The sequence below is a fragment of the Convolutriloba macropyga genome, chromosome 5 (genome assembly GCF_964194025.1).
Source record: "Convolutriloba macropyga chromosome 5, txConMacr16.3, whole genome shotgun sequence".
In the NCBI taxonomy this organism is placed as follows: Eukaryota; Metazoa; Xenacoelomorpha; order Acoela; family Convolutidae; genus Convolutriloba; species Convolutriloba macropyga.
In genome coordinates, this window is record NC_134472.1 from 17,628,626 (window position 1) to 17,645,469 (window position 16,844).

The 16,844-nt window shown below is 36.0% G+C and overlaps 2 protein-coding genes across 3 annotated transcripts in view; one reads left to right on the forward strand and one right to left on the reverse strand.

The window, feature by feature from the left end:
- Positions 1 to 282: 282 nt before the first annotated feature.
- LOC142339192 (uncharacterized) lies at positions 283 to 16,262 on the reverse strand. 2 transcript variants are annotated; one of them, XM_075388996.1, is made up of 6 exons: positions 15,726 to 16,262; positions 11,922 to 12,385; positions 11,516 to 11,684; positions 7,614 to 7,771; positions 6,853 to 7,047; positions 283 to 590 (listed from the first exon to the last, which is right to left on the reverse strand). In XM_075388996.1, the coding sequence occupies exons 1-6, from the start codon at positions 15,896 to 15,898 to the stop codon at positions 427 to 429; spliced, it is 1,323 nt and encodes a 440-aa protein (XP_075245111.1). In that variant the 5' UTR covers positions 15,899 to 16,262; the 3' UTR covers positions 283 to 426. The 2 variants fall into 2 exon arrangements, with proteins under 2 accessions (XP_075245111.1, XP_075245112.1); XM_075388997.1 differs by lacking the exon at positions 283 to 590 and having other exon boundaries at positions 6,955 to 7,047; positions 7,633 to 7,771.
- The window catches only part of LOC142339191 (ruvB-like 2), a 510,084-nt gene continuing 503,948 nt past the window's right edge, over positions 10,709 to 16,844 (forward strand). Inside the window, exon 1 of the mRNA XM_075388995.1 lies at positions 10,709 to 10,713. The gene's annotated coding sequence lies outside the window, so the exon portion shown is untranslated. The remainder of the gene's footprint in view (positions 10,714 to 16,844) is intronic.

Genomic DNA, 16,844 nt, shown 5'->3' on the forward strand with positions numbered 1-16,844 from the left:
GCGGTATGAACAAAAACCACTCTCTTTTCGCTCCGCTCTTCACTTTTGTTCAGCACCAAAATCACTCCAAATTTTTTCACGCGTTTCATTTCCCGCTTCAAAAATCACTCCAATAAAATTGATTAAAAAAGGGACTTCTTCAATACTCCTCTTCGAGTCGTAAAAAAAGACAGCGCCCCAATACAAATCAAATTCTTTGAATTGTAACAAACCAGGAGCACCGCAATATAGCTCCGCTCAGCTTACAGCTTCGCAGCTATAATAAACAATTTCTGTGTCACGTTCGCAGTTATAGTTCTACTTTCTCTTTGTGGATGATATAAATTTAATTTTGATGGTAGATAGATCAGTTAATGTAATCTCTATAAATTTAGATTTTATTGAGTTTAATATTAATGAATTTTGATTATTGTAGTTGGTATAAATCTAATGAATGATTTCTGTCCTTGGAGGTGCTGCTGGCTGATCATGCTCCGTTCCAGCAGGTGCGCCTGGCTCATTTGGTGGTCGTGTCACCTGTATCGATAGTCTCCCTGCCTGTTCGTGTGTCTCTATCAGTCGCTGTCCTACAACTAGTTTACGATGCTCCACTAAACAAAAAATCATTTCAACAATTTTCGAAGAAAAAAACTTTTTCAGAAAAAATAATAGAGCAATTCATTAGGTCGCTATCGATGTACAAAACGGCAAAAATAAGTAAATTTAACTACTAATCCGAGTAAATTTAAACAAATGAGTAAATTTAGCCGGACTAATAAGCGGAATCCATTTTGCAATATTAAAATCTTAAAACATAGGATAGAACATCTTTTCATGTGTCCAGACCTTTCCGGGTATAATGACAGTTCGCAATGCTCTATTCATAACATTTTTCTAATCTTTGGTAGCTTGATTTTATTCAAAGCAGGATGTGCAGATGCTCACTCATTCACTCAACCCCAAAAATTCAAAAATTTAGGATTGGATTCTGGCGCCAAAATCCATAGCCAAAATCCATGGTTTGCACCCCCCCCCCCCCCCCCCCCCCCCAGAAGTACATGCAATTTTTTTTCAAAATGATTTACTATGTAATTGCACCCCCCCCCCCCCCTCAGTACGTGCAATTACATAGTAAATCATAATGAAAAAATATTGCATGTGCTTCTGGGAGGGGGGGTGCAAACAGTATGCACGCCATAAGCTGGGGGGGCACAAATGGAGAAGGTCCGCTTTGGATTTAGACTATCTCTTTCGAGTATACTTTTTTCGTCCCTGATGATTTATGAAGGCTGGCGAGAAAAGATTGGTGAAAAAATGTCCAATCAGATTCATTCTGGTGTTGTAATCGCAAGCAGAGTTTATTGAAAATACTACCACACGGTTGTTATCGCCCTCTCGAAAATAGTCAACATAACACGGCGGTAACTACGCTTTTGTTACATACCCAAAAAGCTTCTCGTTAACATATATCTGATCATAGCCCGCAAAAAGGTACTTATACAAGAAGAACTATAGCCGGTCACCGATGTATTTTCAAAACGTAAAAATATTAAGCTTAAAAAATGAATTGTCTTATTATTTTATTAGCTACAACAAAAAAATAGGTTATTTGCGTTATTTGCTAAACTTGTCCCCATTTTGGAACAAACTAGGACAGCTTAGAACAAAATCACAACATCGAAGCATCGCAACCGTTGAAATTTCACTAAAAACAGACTCATTTAACTCGCTTTACTTGATGCTTTCCTCAGAAAAAAGGCCTGCTCATTTGATTAGAAACGTCCTCCGTTCCTGAAGAAAATGTTGGGAGAACGGGAACAATTTCTACAAGCGGGAAGACCAGCGATGCGGCCAACTTACGTTCAACGGCAATTTGTGCGACGCTGTTGAACCCATAATAGAGTTCAACCCGAGCAGTGAAATATGAAACCCTAACGTCATCGTTAATTGCTGCTTGGCAAACGCCTGCCATTTTCATCTCCGATTTAGGGCAGAAAAATCGATTCCACCAATTTGACTCGGCATAAGAATTTGAGCAAACGCACTTTTTACGGTGGTCGAATTACATAATGCCAACGATTGCTGAAATAAAATTGCTTGATTATCAAATATGTGTTGGGCTTATTGCTCCTAGATTGGATGGATTGGTCTTTAAGGAATTTAGCGGACGTGCTTTTAAGGCGTATCTGACAGGGCAAAATTTGATGCGCAAAACTTCTAATCTGAGCCAATGTAAACTGACTTCTTTTACAACACGCTGCAAAACACCTCTCAGATGCCAGGTTGAACTGGAGAGCAAGGTGGATTGAAACTCATCTTCAGACCTTCAGGTGAAAAATCCGTGGAGAGATTGGTGGTATATCACTTTTGAAATCTCTATAAGGGATTTTCTCGACACCAACGAAATTCACACCAATATCTAACGAATCTCAACGCTCGTCAGTAGGTAATCAACGCCTTGAAGAGTATTTTTCAATTGGGTTTTCAACTCCACCCAGTTTGTCAAAATTGTGCCATTCATCTAAGGCAATTGAATTTCACGCAAAAACAAGCATCAACTAGACTCATGGTACAACTAGAAGAGCGTATAAAACCACAGGTTTCGTTCTACGGTTAAAATGGAGCATTCTGGATGTTCCGTTTCACAGGCCATGTTTTCAGTGACATCTTTTCTTCCGGTGTTAAAAGAGTCTCCTCTCCTTAAACACAATAATGGAGATTGTTCTGGGTTTCATCAATCTCAACGAGATCTATTACTTTGCCGTCAAAAGATCGGTGACGTTCATGAGATGGTAAAAAATGGAGCCTAGAGTAGGTGAGGTTCTGGATCATTACTAAAATTATCAAAGGAGGTTAATGAAAAGCCTCCTTCCACAATAGGCTTAGCTGCAGACGCCACATAAATGAGATGAATTACCATTTTTTTTCTGTAAAGAAAATATTGATGTTATCGACAACGACATTGTTCTGAAACGATTTCAATGTTTTAGCGCTCAAGATGGCAAAATCTTTTCTTACCAGCTATTTCTCAATATACCTACTAACTGTGCAAGCGTCTGTTTGACAAGTGCAACGTTTTTCCATAGGTCAATGCTGGTGCACTCCAAGATTTCATGCACTAGGTTTGAAATCAAAGTAGAGTGTTTTGTGTTTCAATCATGTCATCGACAGACAATGATACTGTCGCCCAGATGGAATGGCTTCTTACTTTCGTCGCGGGCCGTGTCAAAAACGACTGTCAGCTCTATTTTAATCTCTAGAGAAGGGGAAGTTACCTGAGTCCCAAGAACTTTGACAGCACTAAAGCTATAACAAAATAAGTGAAATTCAAGATCTTCGTCAAATGAACTTGAAGTATGCTCTTGGTAGAGTATTCTTAGTCACCCGAGTTTGTTTAACACAATATGCAAGGAGCCTATCGAATGTGTTTTTAAATCATGCACCCTTACATTTTTTTGTGAATTGACATGTCGAATGACTTTCAAAAGTAAACGCGCCCTTATAGTGAATGCGGCCACAGACAAAATGGTGTAGACTTTAATGCGAGATTTAGGACAACGCTTTGTGTTAAACTTTTTGTGATGGTGCTGCTGTTACATAGACTCAAAACAACAAACAGGTTGTTGTGGTCCCATTCAAGCGCCCGCAAAGCTACTCCCTCAGGCGGAACAATAATTTTGAGTTCAACTAATCAATTCAGTTAGGAAAATCTGGCACATTGATTACAAATGTAGTCAGCATAAACCCACCTAGATGGAAAACGGGCGGTAAGCAGAGAAAGATTCAATAATGAGCCGTAAAAGTTTGCTGCCCATTGGCTACCTGGCAATTGGCTTTGGCTTCGGCTGTTCGGAAACTTTCCTGGATCACTTGGCCTACGTAACTTTCCTGGTTCACTAGGCTTAATAAGCGGGAGGTGTGTTAGGTACCGCTTGTGTTTTTAACGGTTTTCTTCTCAAATTATTTTTGGAAACGTTTTAACGTAAACTTCATTCAAATCCTCTTTTTTCTCATATTACTTTCTAGTGTGTGACCTAGTTGACTCAAGTCTTATGAATGGTCAAAGTGTCTGATCTTGTAGTTATTTGGGCTGCTAGTTGTATTTATTTTTGCCTGCCGTCGCCTCATTTCCCGTTCTCTTGTGCAACGCTCGCCCCGCTTTGGATTCCGTCTGTCGTGTTTCACGTTCATTCGTGCCTCGTTCGCTCGGTCTTTTCGTTCCGCCCGTCTCCTTTCTTGTTCCATTGTGCGTTGTTTGCTCAACATTACCACCCCCGTCCGCGACATTTTGTTGCGCGTCGCTGTACCACACGCTCAACGTCATTCTTCTCCTTTTTCTTCGATGAGTACATTTTTAGTTGACCAAAACCCTCTGTGCTCTATTTGGGTTTTATGGGCTGTCCGTCAATCTCCAGTTAGGAACAATTCCTTTGTTTTTTTTGCGTGCCTTTACTCCCCAATTACCAGAATCCCATAGTAAACTCCCCAATTACCAGAATCCCATAGTTTTATCCCGGGACTTCAATGAATTTTTCCAGCAGAAGGTTACGCGTCTTTTTCAGCGTTTTGACAACTCTATCCCATTTTTTGAACCTACATGTCAGCACCATTGGTCTGAATTTTCGTTACTGAGTCAATTGGAAGTTGAAAGAAGCCTTAATCATGTATCGAATTATACAGCACCACATGATGTTGTACCAGCAGTTCGTTTGAAATTTTTAATAAATCGTTTCTCTGATACCTTCACGGAGCTTTTTAACTGTGTACTATCCCATGGAGTTTTCCCGAGTTCCTTGAAGCAGGGAGTTATAGTCCCTTTACACAAGAAAGATGATGAGAACGATCTTGGAAACTACCGACCGGTTACAAACACACTACTACTTTCTAAAATAATTGAACGTCATGTACTCTCTCAGATGAAATTATACTTCAACAAGAATGGATTATGGCCACGCTTCCAGTCAGCCTATCGCCAGAATCATTCAACGGAATCAAGTATTTTATATTGCCTGGAAAAAGTGTCTGAAATATTAAACAAAAAGAATTCTGCTGTTGTCATATCGCTGGATATGACCTCGGCATTTGATACAGTGAATCTGGACATTTTATTGATGATACTCAAAAGTTTGGCTTCGATGGAATAGTTCTGAATTTTTTCGAAAGTTATTTGAAACATAGAAGCTCACAAGTCTTCATCGACAATTGTTTATCGGAAAGTTTAATCAGCACTTCTGGTGTCCCGCAAGGGTCTATTTTGGGCCCTTTGTTGTTTTCATTATATCTGACTCCGCTTTATACTTTGCTAGATGAAATGAATGTTTCATATCATTTTTACGCAGATGATTGTCAGTTGATGTTTGACTATGAACAAGGAAGAGATGAGATCGACAATGTGCTTCAATGTACCATTGGAATGATGAAAAAGTTGAAACTTGTCAACAACCAGAATAAAACTGATATCATTTTTCTCAGTAACCGCAAGTCCAGTTTCAAACCTCCTGAAAAGCTTGTCCTATTTGGAACTGAACTACTGATAAAAAGTTCTGTGAAAATTTTAGGAATACACTTTGACAGAAATCTTACCTTAGAAAAACAGGTCAACAAAGTCTGCCAACAGTGTTATATTCAATTGCGTAAATTGTATGCTGTTAAAAGGTTCATTGATATAAAACAACGCAAAGAACTTGTATCGTGCTTCATTTTACCATGCTTGGATTATTGCAATATTATCTATACTAGACTGGATAAGCAGTTCATTCAAAAACTTCAAAAAGTTCAAAATTCAGCTGCAAAGTTCGTTTTCGGTTTATCGAAGTTTTCGTCTTCGAAGTCAGCTCTGAAAAAGTTACACTGGCTTCCCATTAAACAACGGATTACTTTCAAGTTATTATGCAGTATGTTCAAAGTTGACCGAGCCATCGCTCCTATTTACTTGCGGGAACTTTTCGAAAGAAATGTGAATTCGGCATGCCCTTCCAGACAGAGGCTTTTTATGCTACCAAATTGTACTTCAGAAGCTGCTCGCAGATGTTTCAGGTTCCAAGGAGCCAACGAATGGAATGAGTTGCCTGCGTACATTCGAATGGCAGAAACTCTGGAAGAATTCAAAAAGTTGCTGAAGACTCACCTTTTCTGTCAAGCCTTCTGATGATAAACAACCACTCTTGGGTTTGGAAAGAGTGGATAAGCCCTCGCCATCATCATCATTACGATATACATATTTTTTGTTTATAAAGTTTGTATTCGATCGAACTCGCTCTGCTGTAAATCGTCTCATAACAATAAACATCGATTGGTCTCAAAATGCAAAATTGGTCAAATTTTTTGTAGTGAAAGCTTTAAAGTGCGCAAATGCAATTATGCAGAAATATCATACTGCGGACTTTGATTGGACATCCCCATAGCCATTATTCAGTAAACAGTTGAATACTTTTGAAAACAAAAAATCGTAAAACTCTAATTACTATCAATATCCGACAAATTGGTCATGTTTGAGTCAGTAAACTGTAACTAGTGAAGTTACTCCCTTCAATCGGTTACCAAGACAGTTTAATAATTTAAATGTTTGGTTCATCTCTTTATAAGGCCGTGACTAAATGACAGGAAAAATGTGGAAAATATAAAACGGCAATATCAAAATCAGAAATCTGATTTAGATAATATCCACAGTAAATAAGCGATTATCAAATGCAAAGAAGCTTATAGTAACACATGTGGTGTGAATCAAGAGCCATCTAATTATCTCTACAGCGTGATCTATTTCACGAATTATGTCTAAAATGAATTTCAAAAAATCAGCAAAAAATCAGCATTCATTTTTAAAAAATCAGCAAAAAATCAGCAATTGGACAAGAAATATTTTTATTAACTGACTTGACAACTGTATTAGCCATGAGCCCCACACGATAGCCCATATCCATCCAATTAGCAGAAATGTTATTGTCATCATTTGGGACAGTCCAATAACACACACAATCCCAAAGTGTTCGGCTACCTGGTACTTGGCTTTGGCTTCGGCTGTTCGGAAACTTCGACCGGACAGCAGGAACATACCACTCAAAACAGTGCCTGAAAAAATAAACAATTTTCCGAAACTCCGAACTTTGTGCTGCAGTCTCGCCCCTTTTTTTAACGAAAAATATTACAACGTTCCGCTAACTGATCTCATCTTTGCGATTAGAACTTATAACTACTGCTCGAAAAAGTTGGTTAAACAAAGTGGACAATTTCGGACTGTTTCATGGCTTTCCAACTATAGGTCCTGAAAAAATTTTCGGAGTTGTTGTTAAAAAAAATTCAAAAAAGTGAGGTAACAAAGCAATGTAATTAACTTTTGTAATATTAGAGAAAACATTCTGCCCGTTACTCGTTTACAGGCGTCGTAAAAGGAAACAAAAATTCACAATCTTTTAGATATCTGTTTTAATGATATTGAAATATTTTGAAACGCTAACCGATGATTTTCATGAAAAAATCACATGATGAAACAAATTTGTTGCACTCAAATGCCAAACGAGTGAAATAGTAATTTTATGATCACTTAATGTAAACTCTGCACGATTGATCAGCTCCAATTTTTGCGGTTTTCTCTCAAATGATTACAAGCTATTTGTTTCTTCTTGGCGACGACTAACCGAATCCTGGTAGACATACATTGAGTACGAATACGAGTACAGCCTGCCATATGGGGAGAACAGGTCCGAACTTGATCTGGTAGTTGCCACTCACATGCACTTCCAACTCTCTCTTCAGACTCTCGATGTCTCTCTCCTGTTTCATCTCTGCAGCATTTCTGCACAAATTCAAACAATCCTTTAACATTTTAAGCATCCTTTCAACACTTTCATATCCTTTCATGGACCCATATCTAAGCATGACTACGGCATATACGCTAGGGTACCGAAACCCTTCGTACAGAATGATGTATGATTTCTACTCTTCAGGCATGATTCGTGTTCAGTAAGCATGATTTCAGAGCTAAATTAATGCAGACGTCGTGAACAAGTTGTATGGAAATTGTGAAAATACTCTACTAAACGTGTAAAATGCTAGAAGCGTAATGATGTGTTGTTAGAGACCTGACTTCAATTCAAAAATTATTATTTTTTTTTGTTCTTTTACTGCTCGCCAAGCTACACTACGCAATGTCGCATTCTCATGGACAAAAATATAAAAGAACTCAACTTAAAATTAAGATTGCACATGAACGTTAACTAAAGAATGACAGAAAATTTGAGAAACTACGAAAAGAGGCATTTTCAAATATTTCCAACATAATAATTCTTTTGCGCATAAATCAAAAATTGTTGGCAATAACCAATATTAAATATTGGGAGTTTCAAAATCCACATCAAAAGTATTGTATGTATCTGAAGCACCAATCACTACGATAGAAAAATTTCTTCTGAAAAATTGGAGCTAAATTAATGCATAAACTACGAAAAGCATCCATTAAACGTCTAAAATACTAGGAGCGCAATGACGTGTTGTCAAAGATCTGTTTTCAACTCAAAATATTAATTTCTATTTTGTTTCAGAAAAAAAACGTAACTCTTTTAGGTGTACGTAACAGGTTTACGTAACTTTTTAGTACCATGTACGCGACGAACACCAATGTTGAGTTCACTAGTTTATTTATCAACTATAAGTTTTTTGGGCGAAGCAGAAGAGATCTAGTTTGCTTTATGTAGTTTAGGTGTCTGAAATCAAAATTTTGTCCACATACTCTCCTTTTTTTTACTGACAATTGTTATAATTAAACTTAAGTAAAACACTTCTAATTTCTGACCTTCAGTTTTTAATATCGAGAAAATACACGGAACTTAATATATTTCTTGCTTAAAATCTTATGAGATAAAAAAAATTTCTAATGGGCGTCCTTTAAAATTTGCGACAGTGCTCTCACAATTTTTCCTAGTAGCTCTAGCACGATTATATTTCCCAAAAAGATCATACAGAAAACATATTTTTGTCAGGTTCTGACAAAAAATCTCACATTACAGATGATGCTGCTCTTTGGAAACTGAAATGAAGTTAAACAACCTACGAATCATTTTGTCCACAATTTCAATGGAATTAAATTGGAGGCAAGTAGGGTTCTTTTCTTTAGTACATATCGGTTTTTCAGTGCTTTTGGCCTTCGAGCAAAAAAATAACCTAGATTAACGCTAATGCTGATAAAATTTTGATTTTCAGCTGTCATTGCCAATGAGAAGTCTGTAATAGCTAATATTAATTTTCCTCTTAGCCTACTTCTTTCAACAATAATCGAAACGAGGTTCTTCAGTTTCGTTGAAAATTATTGATTCCTATTGCATTTTATAATTGACATGGAGGCCCGAAAATGTGTCGAAGCCTATAAAATCAAAATCTGTTCACTAAAAATTTTAATTAAAAGCAATTGCGCCTTCCTTCATTGCCATTAATGTGAAAAGTGACATATCACTAATGTGGTAATCCGCAAGACAGCAAAAACTCAGAATATCAGCTCCTGAAAATCATAAATCAAACGATAAAACAGAAAGGAAGCTATCTTCTAATTCGCTTGAAAAATATTGAGCACACTCCCATTACACAGATTACGCTAAAAATTTGCAAAAATGCTTTCAAGTCGCAATTGTAAAAAAAAATAAATACATTTTTTGAAACACTAAGTCATAACAACCATTAGCATCCAACTGAAACTAAGTAATTAGAATAAAGTTTTTTTTTGTTTAGGAAGCCAATTGGACACGAAATAAGTCAAAAAATATCCAAGGACTACAAAATAACAACAAAAACAGGAAGTACTCAAAATTTCACAAACAATTGTCGGTTCCAAAAAACCATAATTATTTTGTTAAACAGCTATCAGGTATGTTCATTAGGGTTTTTTTCTTAAACTGAATTAACTTGTCAATAGTTGAGTTTTAATATGAAATCATTTAGGTCTGTAACTAACATAAAAAACAAAGGTAAAAATGTTTGTTTAAAAATAACAGTATCCCATTATTTCGAATGGTAAAATTCGAGAACTAAACCAAAAACTCGTCCTGTTTGTTAACTCAAAAGAATTTTCCACGTTTTACCTAAATAGATAGTTTTACTAAAGGGATAATATAAACCCAATCATAAGACTACAAAAAGAACATTAAAGGTTGGCAAAACTCAAGAAATCAACACAACTCAGAAAGCACAATTTTATTCATTCGAACTCATTTGAGCGTCAAATGTAACTTGTTTGATTTGAAGCTTGAAATGAAAACACTTTTGCTTTTAATTGGAATGACAAATGCAAAAATATTTTACAAAGGACAGATCCAAAATAGAGTCCTTATCCTTTTTCATTGCAAAATTGAATAAGGAGACCCAAATTGGCGTTGGCATTGCTGCGTGGCAGTTAAAAAATGCAACTGCTCCAAAAAATTGCTTAGTAGTTTTTTTGGGGAACAAATACTTAATAAATAAAAAAATCAGAACATTGTTTTTCAAACCGCAGTGAGAAATAGCCATTTTTTGAGTGAAGGACTTTTATGTCAGCAGTTTTTGTGTCTCCACTACCGGTTTAACTAGTTAAAATGGGCCAAATAAGCATATTTGATGCCGTTTTCTTGAAGAAAAGGAAAAAAGAATGTTAAATTTTCAATAATTTAGCCGAAATTTTAGCATAAATTGTAAGAAATTTTCTTTAAACGTAAGACCAAGGAGACTATTATTAAAAAAAAGTTTATCATATTTTCAGCAAAAATAGATCAAAATTTAAGCAAAATTTACTCGAAGTGGGTCGGAACTAAAATCCAGAAACCGTTCCATTAATCGGTTGCGCTATGTTTTTTTTTGCCAAATTAGATAACGAAAGAAGTAGCAACAAACTTATTGTTTCTTAATTATGAAAAAGCTATCTCTTAACAATTTTTGATTTTTTCATTTATTTACATGCAGTAAGCGTAAAATACATATTCTAACAGGGAAAAATTGGGAGGCTACCATCAAAAAGTTTGATAATTTTGTGAAATTAGGGCCGCATTGGGAGGTATTCGTAAAAAGTACTCCAAAGAAGTCCCAATACTAAACGATTTTCTCAGCCCCTATCTTAGAAATTGTCACGCCTCCTCATCCCCTTTTCCTAATCTGAAGACGATTAGCCTTGAGCTCAAAGTCCTCTGTCATAGATGGACTGCCAAGTTACCCCTGCTCTTTAACCCCCAGAGTAACTTGGAGATCATTTACTGTAAATCATTTTACCCTATGGAGAAACTACCCCCTCACTTTTACAAGCATCCAATGCAGCATTTTCTTCCGTCCGAATTTTGTCCGGGGCTTAACTCATCAAGAGTCCCCTAGTTTCCACTCCCGCTCTTTAGTAATTTTAACCTCTGAAGCTCTGTAGTCACATCATTTCAACCACCCCCCCCCCCTTACTGACAGCACAAATTTTGCATCGGTTTCCCCCCTCTGGTAACGAAAACTTTCATTTTATCCTTATTGCTTTTTATCTTCAACTTATTTTGCGCTTGAGAATGTATGCTATAATCTGTAGTATTTGAAAAGTAACAACCTTTGTACTTTTTGTACCATCTCGGCTGTGCCAATAGCGTGCAGAAGAGTACTCCAGGATCCACGGTGACTGACCATACCCCCGTAGTCACTCCCGGGTGGGGAGGGGCTGGAAGAAGCGGCAGAAATTGCATCTTCATCTTCTCCACTTCCCGGTATCGTCACGTTTCCTGACAAGAATGATTCCAAATTAAACACAGATTGAAATTCCATTGATGCATATATGATTCACAATAGATATTTTATCTGCTTTTCATGTCAGCCATATTCTTGTAAGATCTCGCGAAATTCTCGCCCGAGTTACATTATTACAATACAAGATTGTTTCGCAAGATTCTTGTAAGAACGATTCTTGTAAATCTTTCAAGCTTCGACAAAATTATCTGCATGAAAATAGCAATATTCACCCGAATCCTGATTTGCTTCTTTCTTGCTGTCGTCTTGCAATTTTCCAACCGCTTCTTTCTTAAGGGAAGAATCGCGCTTTGATGTTTTTGACAATTTTCTCCTGAGACCTCGGAACAATCGACCTTGGCCCGCGGGTTGTTCTGCCGAGAGGGTATCCCGAACAGGGGTTTTCTTCTCGTGTGACTCATCTTCATCATCAGAGGCGCACGACAAAATCACACTCGGATTTCGACTGTCGGGGCTGGCTTTGATCAGACTTAACTCACTCGTTCGTTTCTGAAGTTTGTTTCTCGTTTTCTCTAGTTTTCGGCTTAGATTCCTTGCAAGTCGTTCGACGTACTTTTCGTCTTTGAGCAGTTCGGACGAAGTGGGGGAGGCTGTTGATGACGTGGGTTGTCTGGCGTCATCGTCATCAGGTGCAGAAGAAGTGGTGATCTCTGGAACACTTCCGCTTGCTCCGTCTCTAGGCAAGATGAAGAATCACATGTTTTAATTTAAAACCCTTCTGCCACCATGAACCCGTTTTTTTTTGTTTTCATTAACAGATGTGTTTTCATTAAATGTTCATGAACAAACAAATGCAGGATTTCTCAATGATCAAAAATTTGAATGGTCCAGTAAGCGGTGACGTGACCATTGACAAAATTCCATTATAGCTAACTTGTCACATTACCCAATGCCATTATACCCAATGCTAATTTACCCAAGGCACTTTGATCTTCTCGTTCAATAATTCGATTGCAAATTAGCAGTCGCTATTATACAAGGATGTCATACTTCAGGCGCTTATTGTAATCCCATGTTCGGCTGTAATAGTTCATATTAAATCCCACGCACCGCTGAGGCGTGGCCATGATCCTTGAATATTTTAATGCTAAATAGTCGTTCTGGTAAGTTTAACAATAGGGTAAAACAAAATTGGCATTAGGTATAACGCCATTGAGTGGAATGGCAGGTTGTGTATAATGGCATTGGGTGAAATGGAATTGGGTAATATATTTTGTATGTTTATATAAATTTTATTCATATTATTTGTTTATTATAATGCTCATTTATAAATAATTTACATTTTATTCATCAAATTATTGTTCCAACCCCACTTGTGGGGAGAACTATATACTCAAATGGGTTTTTTTTGTTCAGACAATTTTGGCCGATCGATATATTCATCGTAGAGAAATGTGAGTGGTATCATTAAAAAACTCATCCAGCATAGAATTCAAAATAAAAAGATTTTTTTGGATTTCCTTTTTTTTCGAGGAGTTATCGAGGTTTAACGTTTCATGAGAACACGGGATATTCGGTTCACTTTTACCGTAATTTTTGTTGAAGATTTTCTAGGAAAACATTAATTCAAAATTACATTTCACGACACAAAATAAATCAATTCTCTGTTCCTAATAGACGGAAGGCAATAAAAAGACTAGCTCTGGTCTCATAGGGAAGTTAACTATAAAAAAAATTTGAAATCTATTTGAGAGCTCTTTTTTTAGAAAATTTTGCATTTTTTTGTTTTTTGCAAGTCAACTAGAGACTAGTCACTTTTCATATTGAAATTCCGTTAATGAAAAACCTCATTTGCAATCAAATGCAGCCCAATGATTACAAAATTCGTCTCCAAGGAATCGCTCATGTTTTTTCAGGCTTCGACTCTGAGTTTTCGTAATTTAAAATGAAGTTGTGATTTTCGTTTTAAGATTATACTAAAATTTTGGAGGCCTATGTCATGGACTCGTTGACTAAAAGTGCAAAAAGATTACTCAATGAGCTATAAGTGAACCTATCTAGTGCTTTGAGTATACAGCTAATGGCTGTTAAGACTTTGAAAACAAATTTTTCAAAATTTTTTTAAAATTAACTAATCATAAATTTTATTTTTGTGAACTGTAAGTCAGTCTCAGTAATTATAGAAGCCCCCTTCTTCCTACTGCAACCGAAATTAATCTCGTTAGCGGTTTCATCTTCTAACTATTGGTTATATGACTTCAAAGCCACAAGATTTCAATTTCTTTTTTAATTTTTGGACATTTCGTTTTATTGCTTCCTTTTGAAACCTTATCACGTTATGGTAATACTGATGGCTCCCATTGTTTTAGCAGAGACGTTCAATGGATAATAGATAAAATTTTCAGAGAGGAAAAAACATATGGTTTAAATGGCTTTAACACTTTCTTCTCGCATTTTTCCTCTGAATTTTTGGATTTTGCCTGTATTTGTTGTTGTTTTCATAGTCAATAACAAATTGTAATGTCTTATTGATAATTTTTGAATGACAACTCGTCACGTATAGGGATAATTTAGCGTATTTGATGGCTTCCGTTGAAAGCTATTGAATTTTATGAATGACGTTGATACCATGGTTTTTCTCAAAAAATTGGTGATCTTATTGTGATTTTCGTTGCCATACGACTTATTGTGATGAGTTATCGATGACTTATCAGTGAATTAAAAAATATCATTGCCTTCCCATTGGGGAAGAACTTAGCGCGTTTATTTTTTTTTATTGAAAGCTATTGATTTTAATGGCTTTTGTACTAGTGGTTTTCTAAAAAAAACTTTGTGCTTTTAATATATTTGTTTATATTTGTTGCTATTCAGGTCATTTTGTAACAATACAAACAATCCCATTGCTGTCAAAAGAATAAAGGAAAATAGAAAAAATTTTAATACCGATTAAATGATTGATGTTATCCAAAGCAGTCAGTTTATAGCGAATAGTCTTAAAGTTTATGATATCATACATTTTCAAAGATTTTTCAAACTTTTCAGTTTTTGTTGTTCATTTCGTCAATTTGTAACTTACTCTCGTCACTGAGAGGTCGCATCCAATTCATTGAATTTGAAGAAATAACAATTATACTGATATTATGTCGAAACTGACGTTTTGTTTGGTGGTCAAGATGCGTTTTCATTAAAATTTTTTAAGTGGTGTTTTTTCGTTTCCTTTTCTCTTCTTTTAGCACATTCAGGTAATAGCAGATCCCAAAGATTTTCAAATGTGGCTCAAATGAACTCATTTATTCTTTCAGTATTATTTTAGCTGAGTTAGTATAAATAAAAACTGAAACAAAAAGTACATAATGTTCAGATAATAGCTAATAATTTTAATGGCTTCAATAATTTAAGTTTTTGCAAATTGTTTGTATTTTTTGAGGTTTTCTGCATTTTAGCCCGTCCCTATGGCTTAATCTAACCAAAGAGAGATCACATTGGTTTCATAATGATTTTTTAGTAAAGTTATCAAGAATTATTTTGTTGTAAGCTAAAGATTTTTTAGACTTTTGAAATTAATTGTTTTAAAAAATGTTGAGTGATTTTTGATTTTAACCTCATTTTTTCTTCTCTTAGTCGGATTGTTACCTAGTCTTATTAAAAACATCTATCTGCTATATAGTTAGGAAGAACTAAATTTGTGTAGTTGAGGTTGTATCTGATTGCTTTTTGACGTTGATACTAGGTGCTTTTAAATTTAGATATTGGGTTTCTGCCGTTAAATTTTTGTTTTTGCTTATTTTGTTGTTTTTTCTCGTAGTTTTTTCAATGCAGATCTCGTGAGCGCTGTAATGAGACATGGCATTAAGTAATTCATATAGTAGTTAGGTTTAATAACAATCTTTTAAACTCAAACATCTATTTTTGTTATCTCTTTATTTGGTTGACAATTAAGTCAAAAATGTAGATGAGTTCGGGTCGGAACATCATGTGCAAACGCACATTAACGAGCATCCTTGTTATATATTTATAATGAGTATTACATCTATATTTCCCCACTCGTATTGTTGATAAGGTACAAGAAAACTAACGATAGTGTGGCATCAGGTGCTGTTGACGATGAAGTAGGGGGTGCTGTGGCTGCAGTAGCTGCTCTCACTCTCTCCCTCGAGGTTTTCCTCGTTAGCAACCCAGCTGATCGGTTGCGGAACTTCTGACGCGCACTCTCCACCACCCCTCCTCCACTCTCACCACCACTACTCATTATACTTTATGCACAAATTTGGGACTTTAAATCTTAAACAAGCGCAGAATGCGCAGGATGTGACAAAATAGAAAAAAACTAAAGCATAAATTTTAAGAGTTACTCCACGTTTAAATGTCGTGAAAACGAAAAAGTATAAATGGCAAGTAATGATTTAACTTAAAGAGGGCTTTTTGAGAACCAGCGAAAAAAAATTAACTGCTCTGCATTTACTAACATATTCAAAATTCTGTTGCTCTAATAAACAATGCTCAAGTTAATTTATGAGAAATTTATTTACCACGCGGAAAAACTCGCAGCAGAGTGTTCTCAGAATAATTTGACCACGTGATTTTATTTTGTTTTTGTTGTTGTGCTTTTTCAGTTAATTTGTGGCTCTGTGTAGTTGATTATTTGGAAATAAGAAATGAATGAGATTAAGTTTAATTCGGAGTACACCTGGAGATTACTAATGAATACTCAAGACAAAGTGAATAGAAATAGCCGTGCGATTGAGCCAGCCTTGGACAAGTACTGCCTACGCACGACAACTTAGAATGTTAGTCCAGGTCTTCAACCAAAAAATGATATAGTCGTTATAAGCAAGCGGCTGATAAACGGCAATGATCAACTGGATTAGTATAACATCAATAAAATGTATTCAAACAATGTTATATGATTTTATTAGTTAAGTACTGTATTAGCAGCTCATGCACCTGAGGTTCTTCTTTTAACCAGGTAAGCACATTAAGCAAGTTTGGTCGCTTTTTTCTGGCACTGGGACCTCGATAAACGCGAACCATATTCTTCTGATGTCAACTGGAAGCTTGTTGACAGCAAAAAGTAAAGTGCTGTATGAGAGAAAAATAGTGCATTCAACAATGTATTAAAAAAACCTTATCACATCAATGAAGTCAATGTGAGCGGATGAGTCACTGTATCTGATTACAGGGGAGCTTTGAATCTT

Excerpts from the sequence above, each read along its gene's own strand:
- LOC142339192 (XM_075388996.1), bottom strand. The coding sequence starts at position 15,898 with ATGAGTAGTGGTGGTGAGAGTGGAGGAGGGGTGGTGGAGAGTGCGCGT. Across the intron at positions 12,386-15,725 it reads GCACCTGATGCCACACTATC|AGACGGAGCAAGCGGAAGTG; the intron begins GTTAGTTTTCTT and ends CATCTTGCCTAG. Across the intron at positions 7,048-7,613 it reads TGTATGTCTACCAGGATTCG|GCACTGTTTTGAGTGGTATG; the intron begins GTTAGTCGTCGC and ends TTATTTTTTCAG.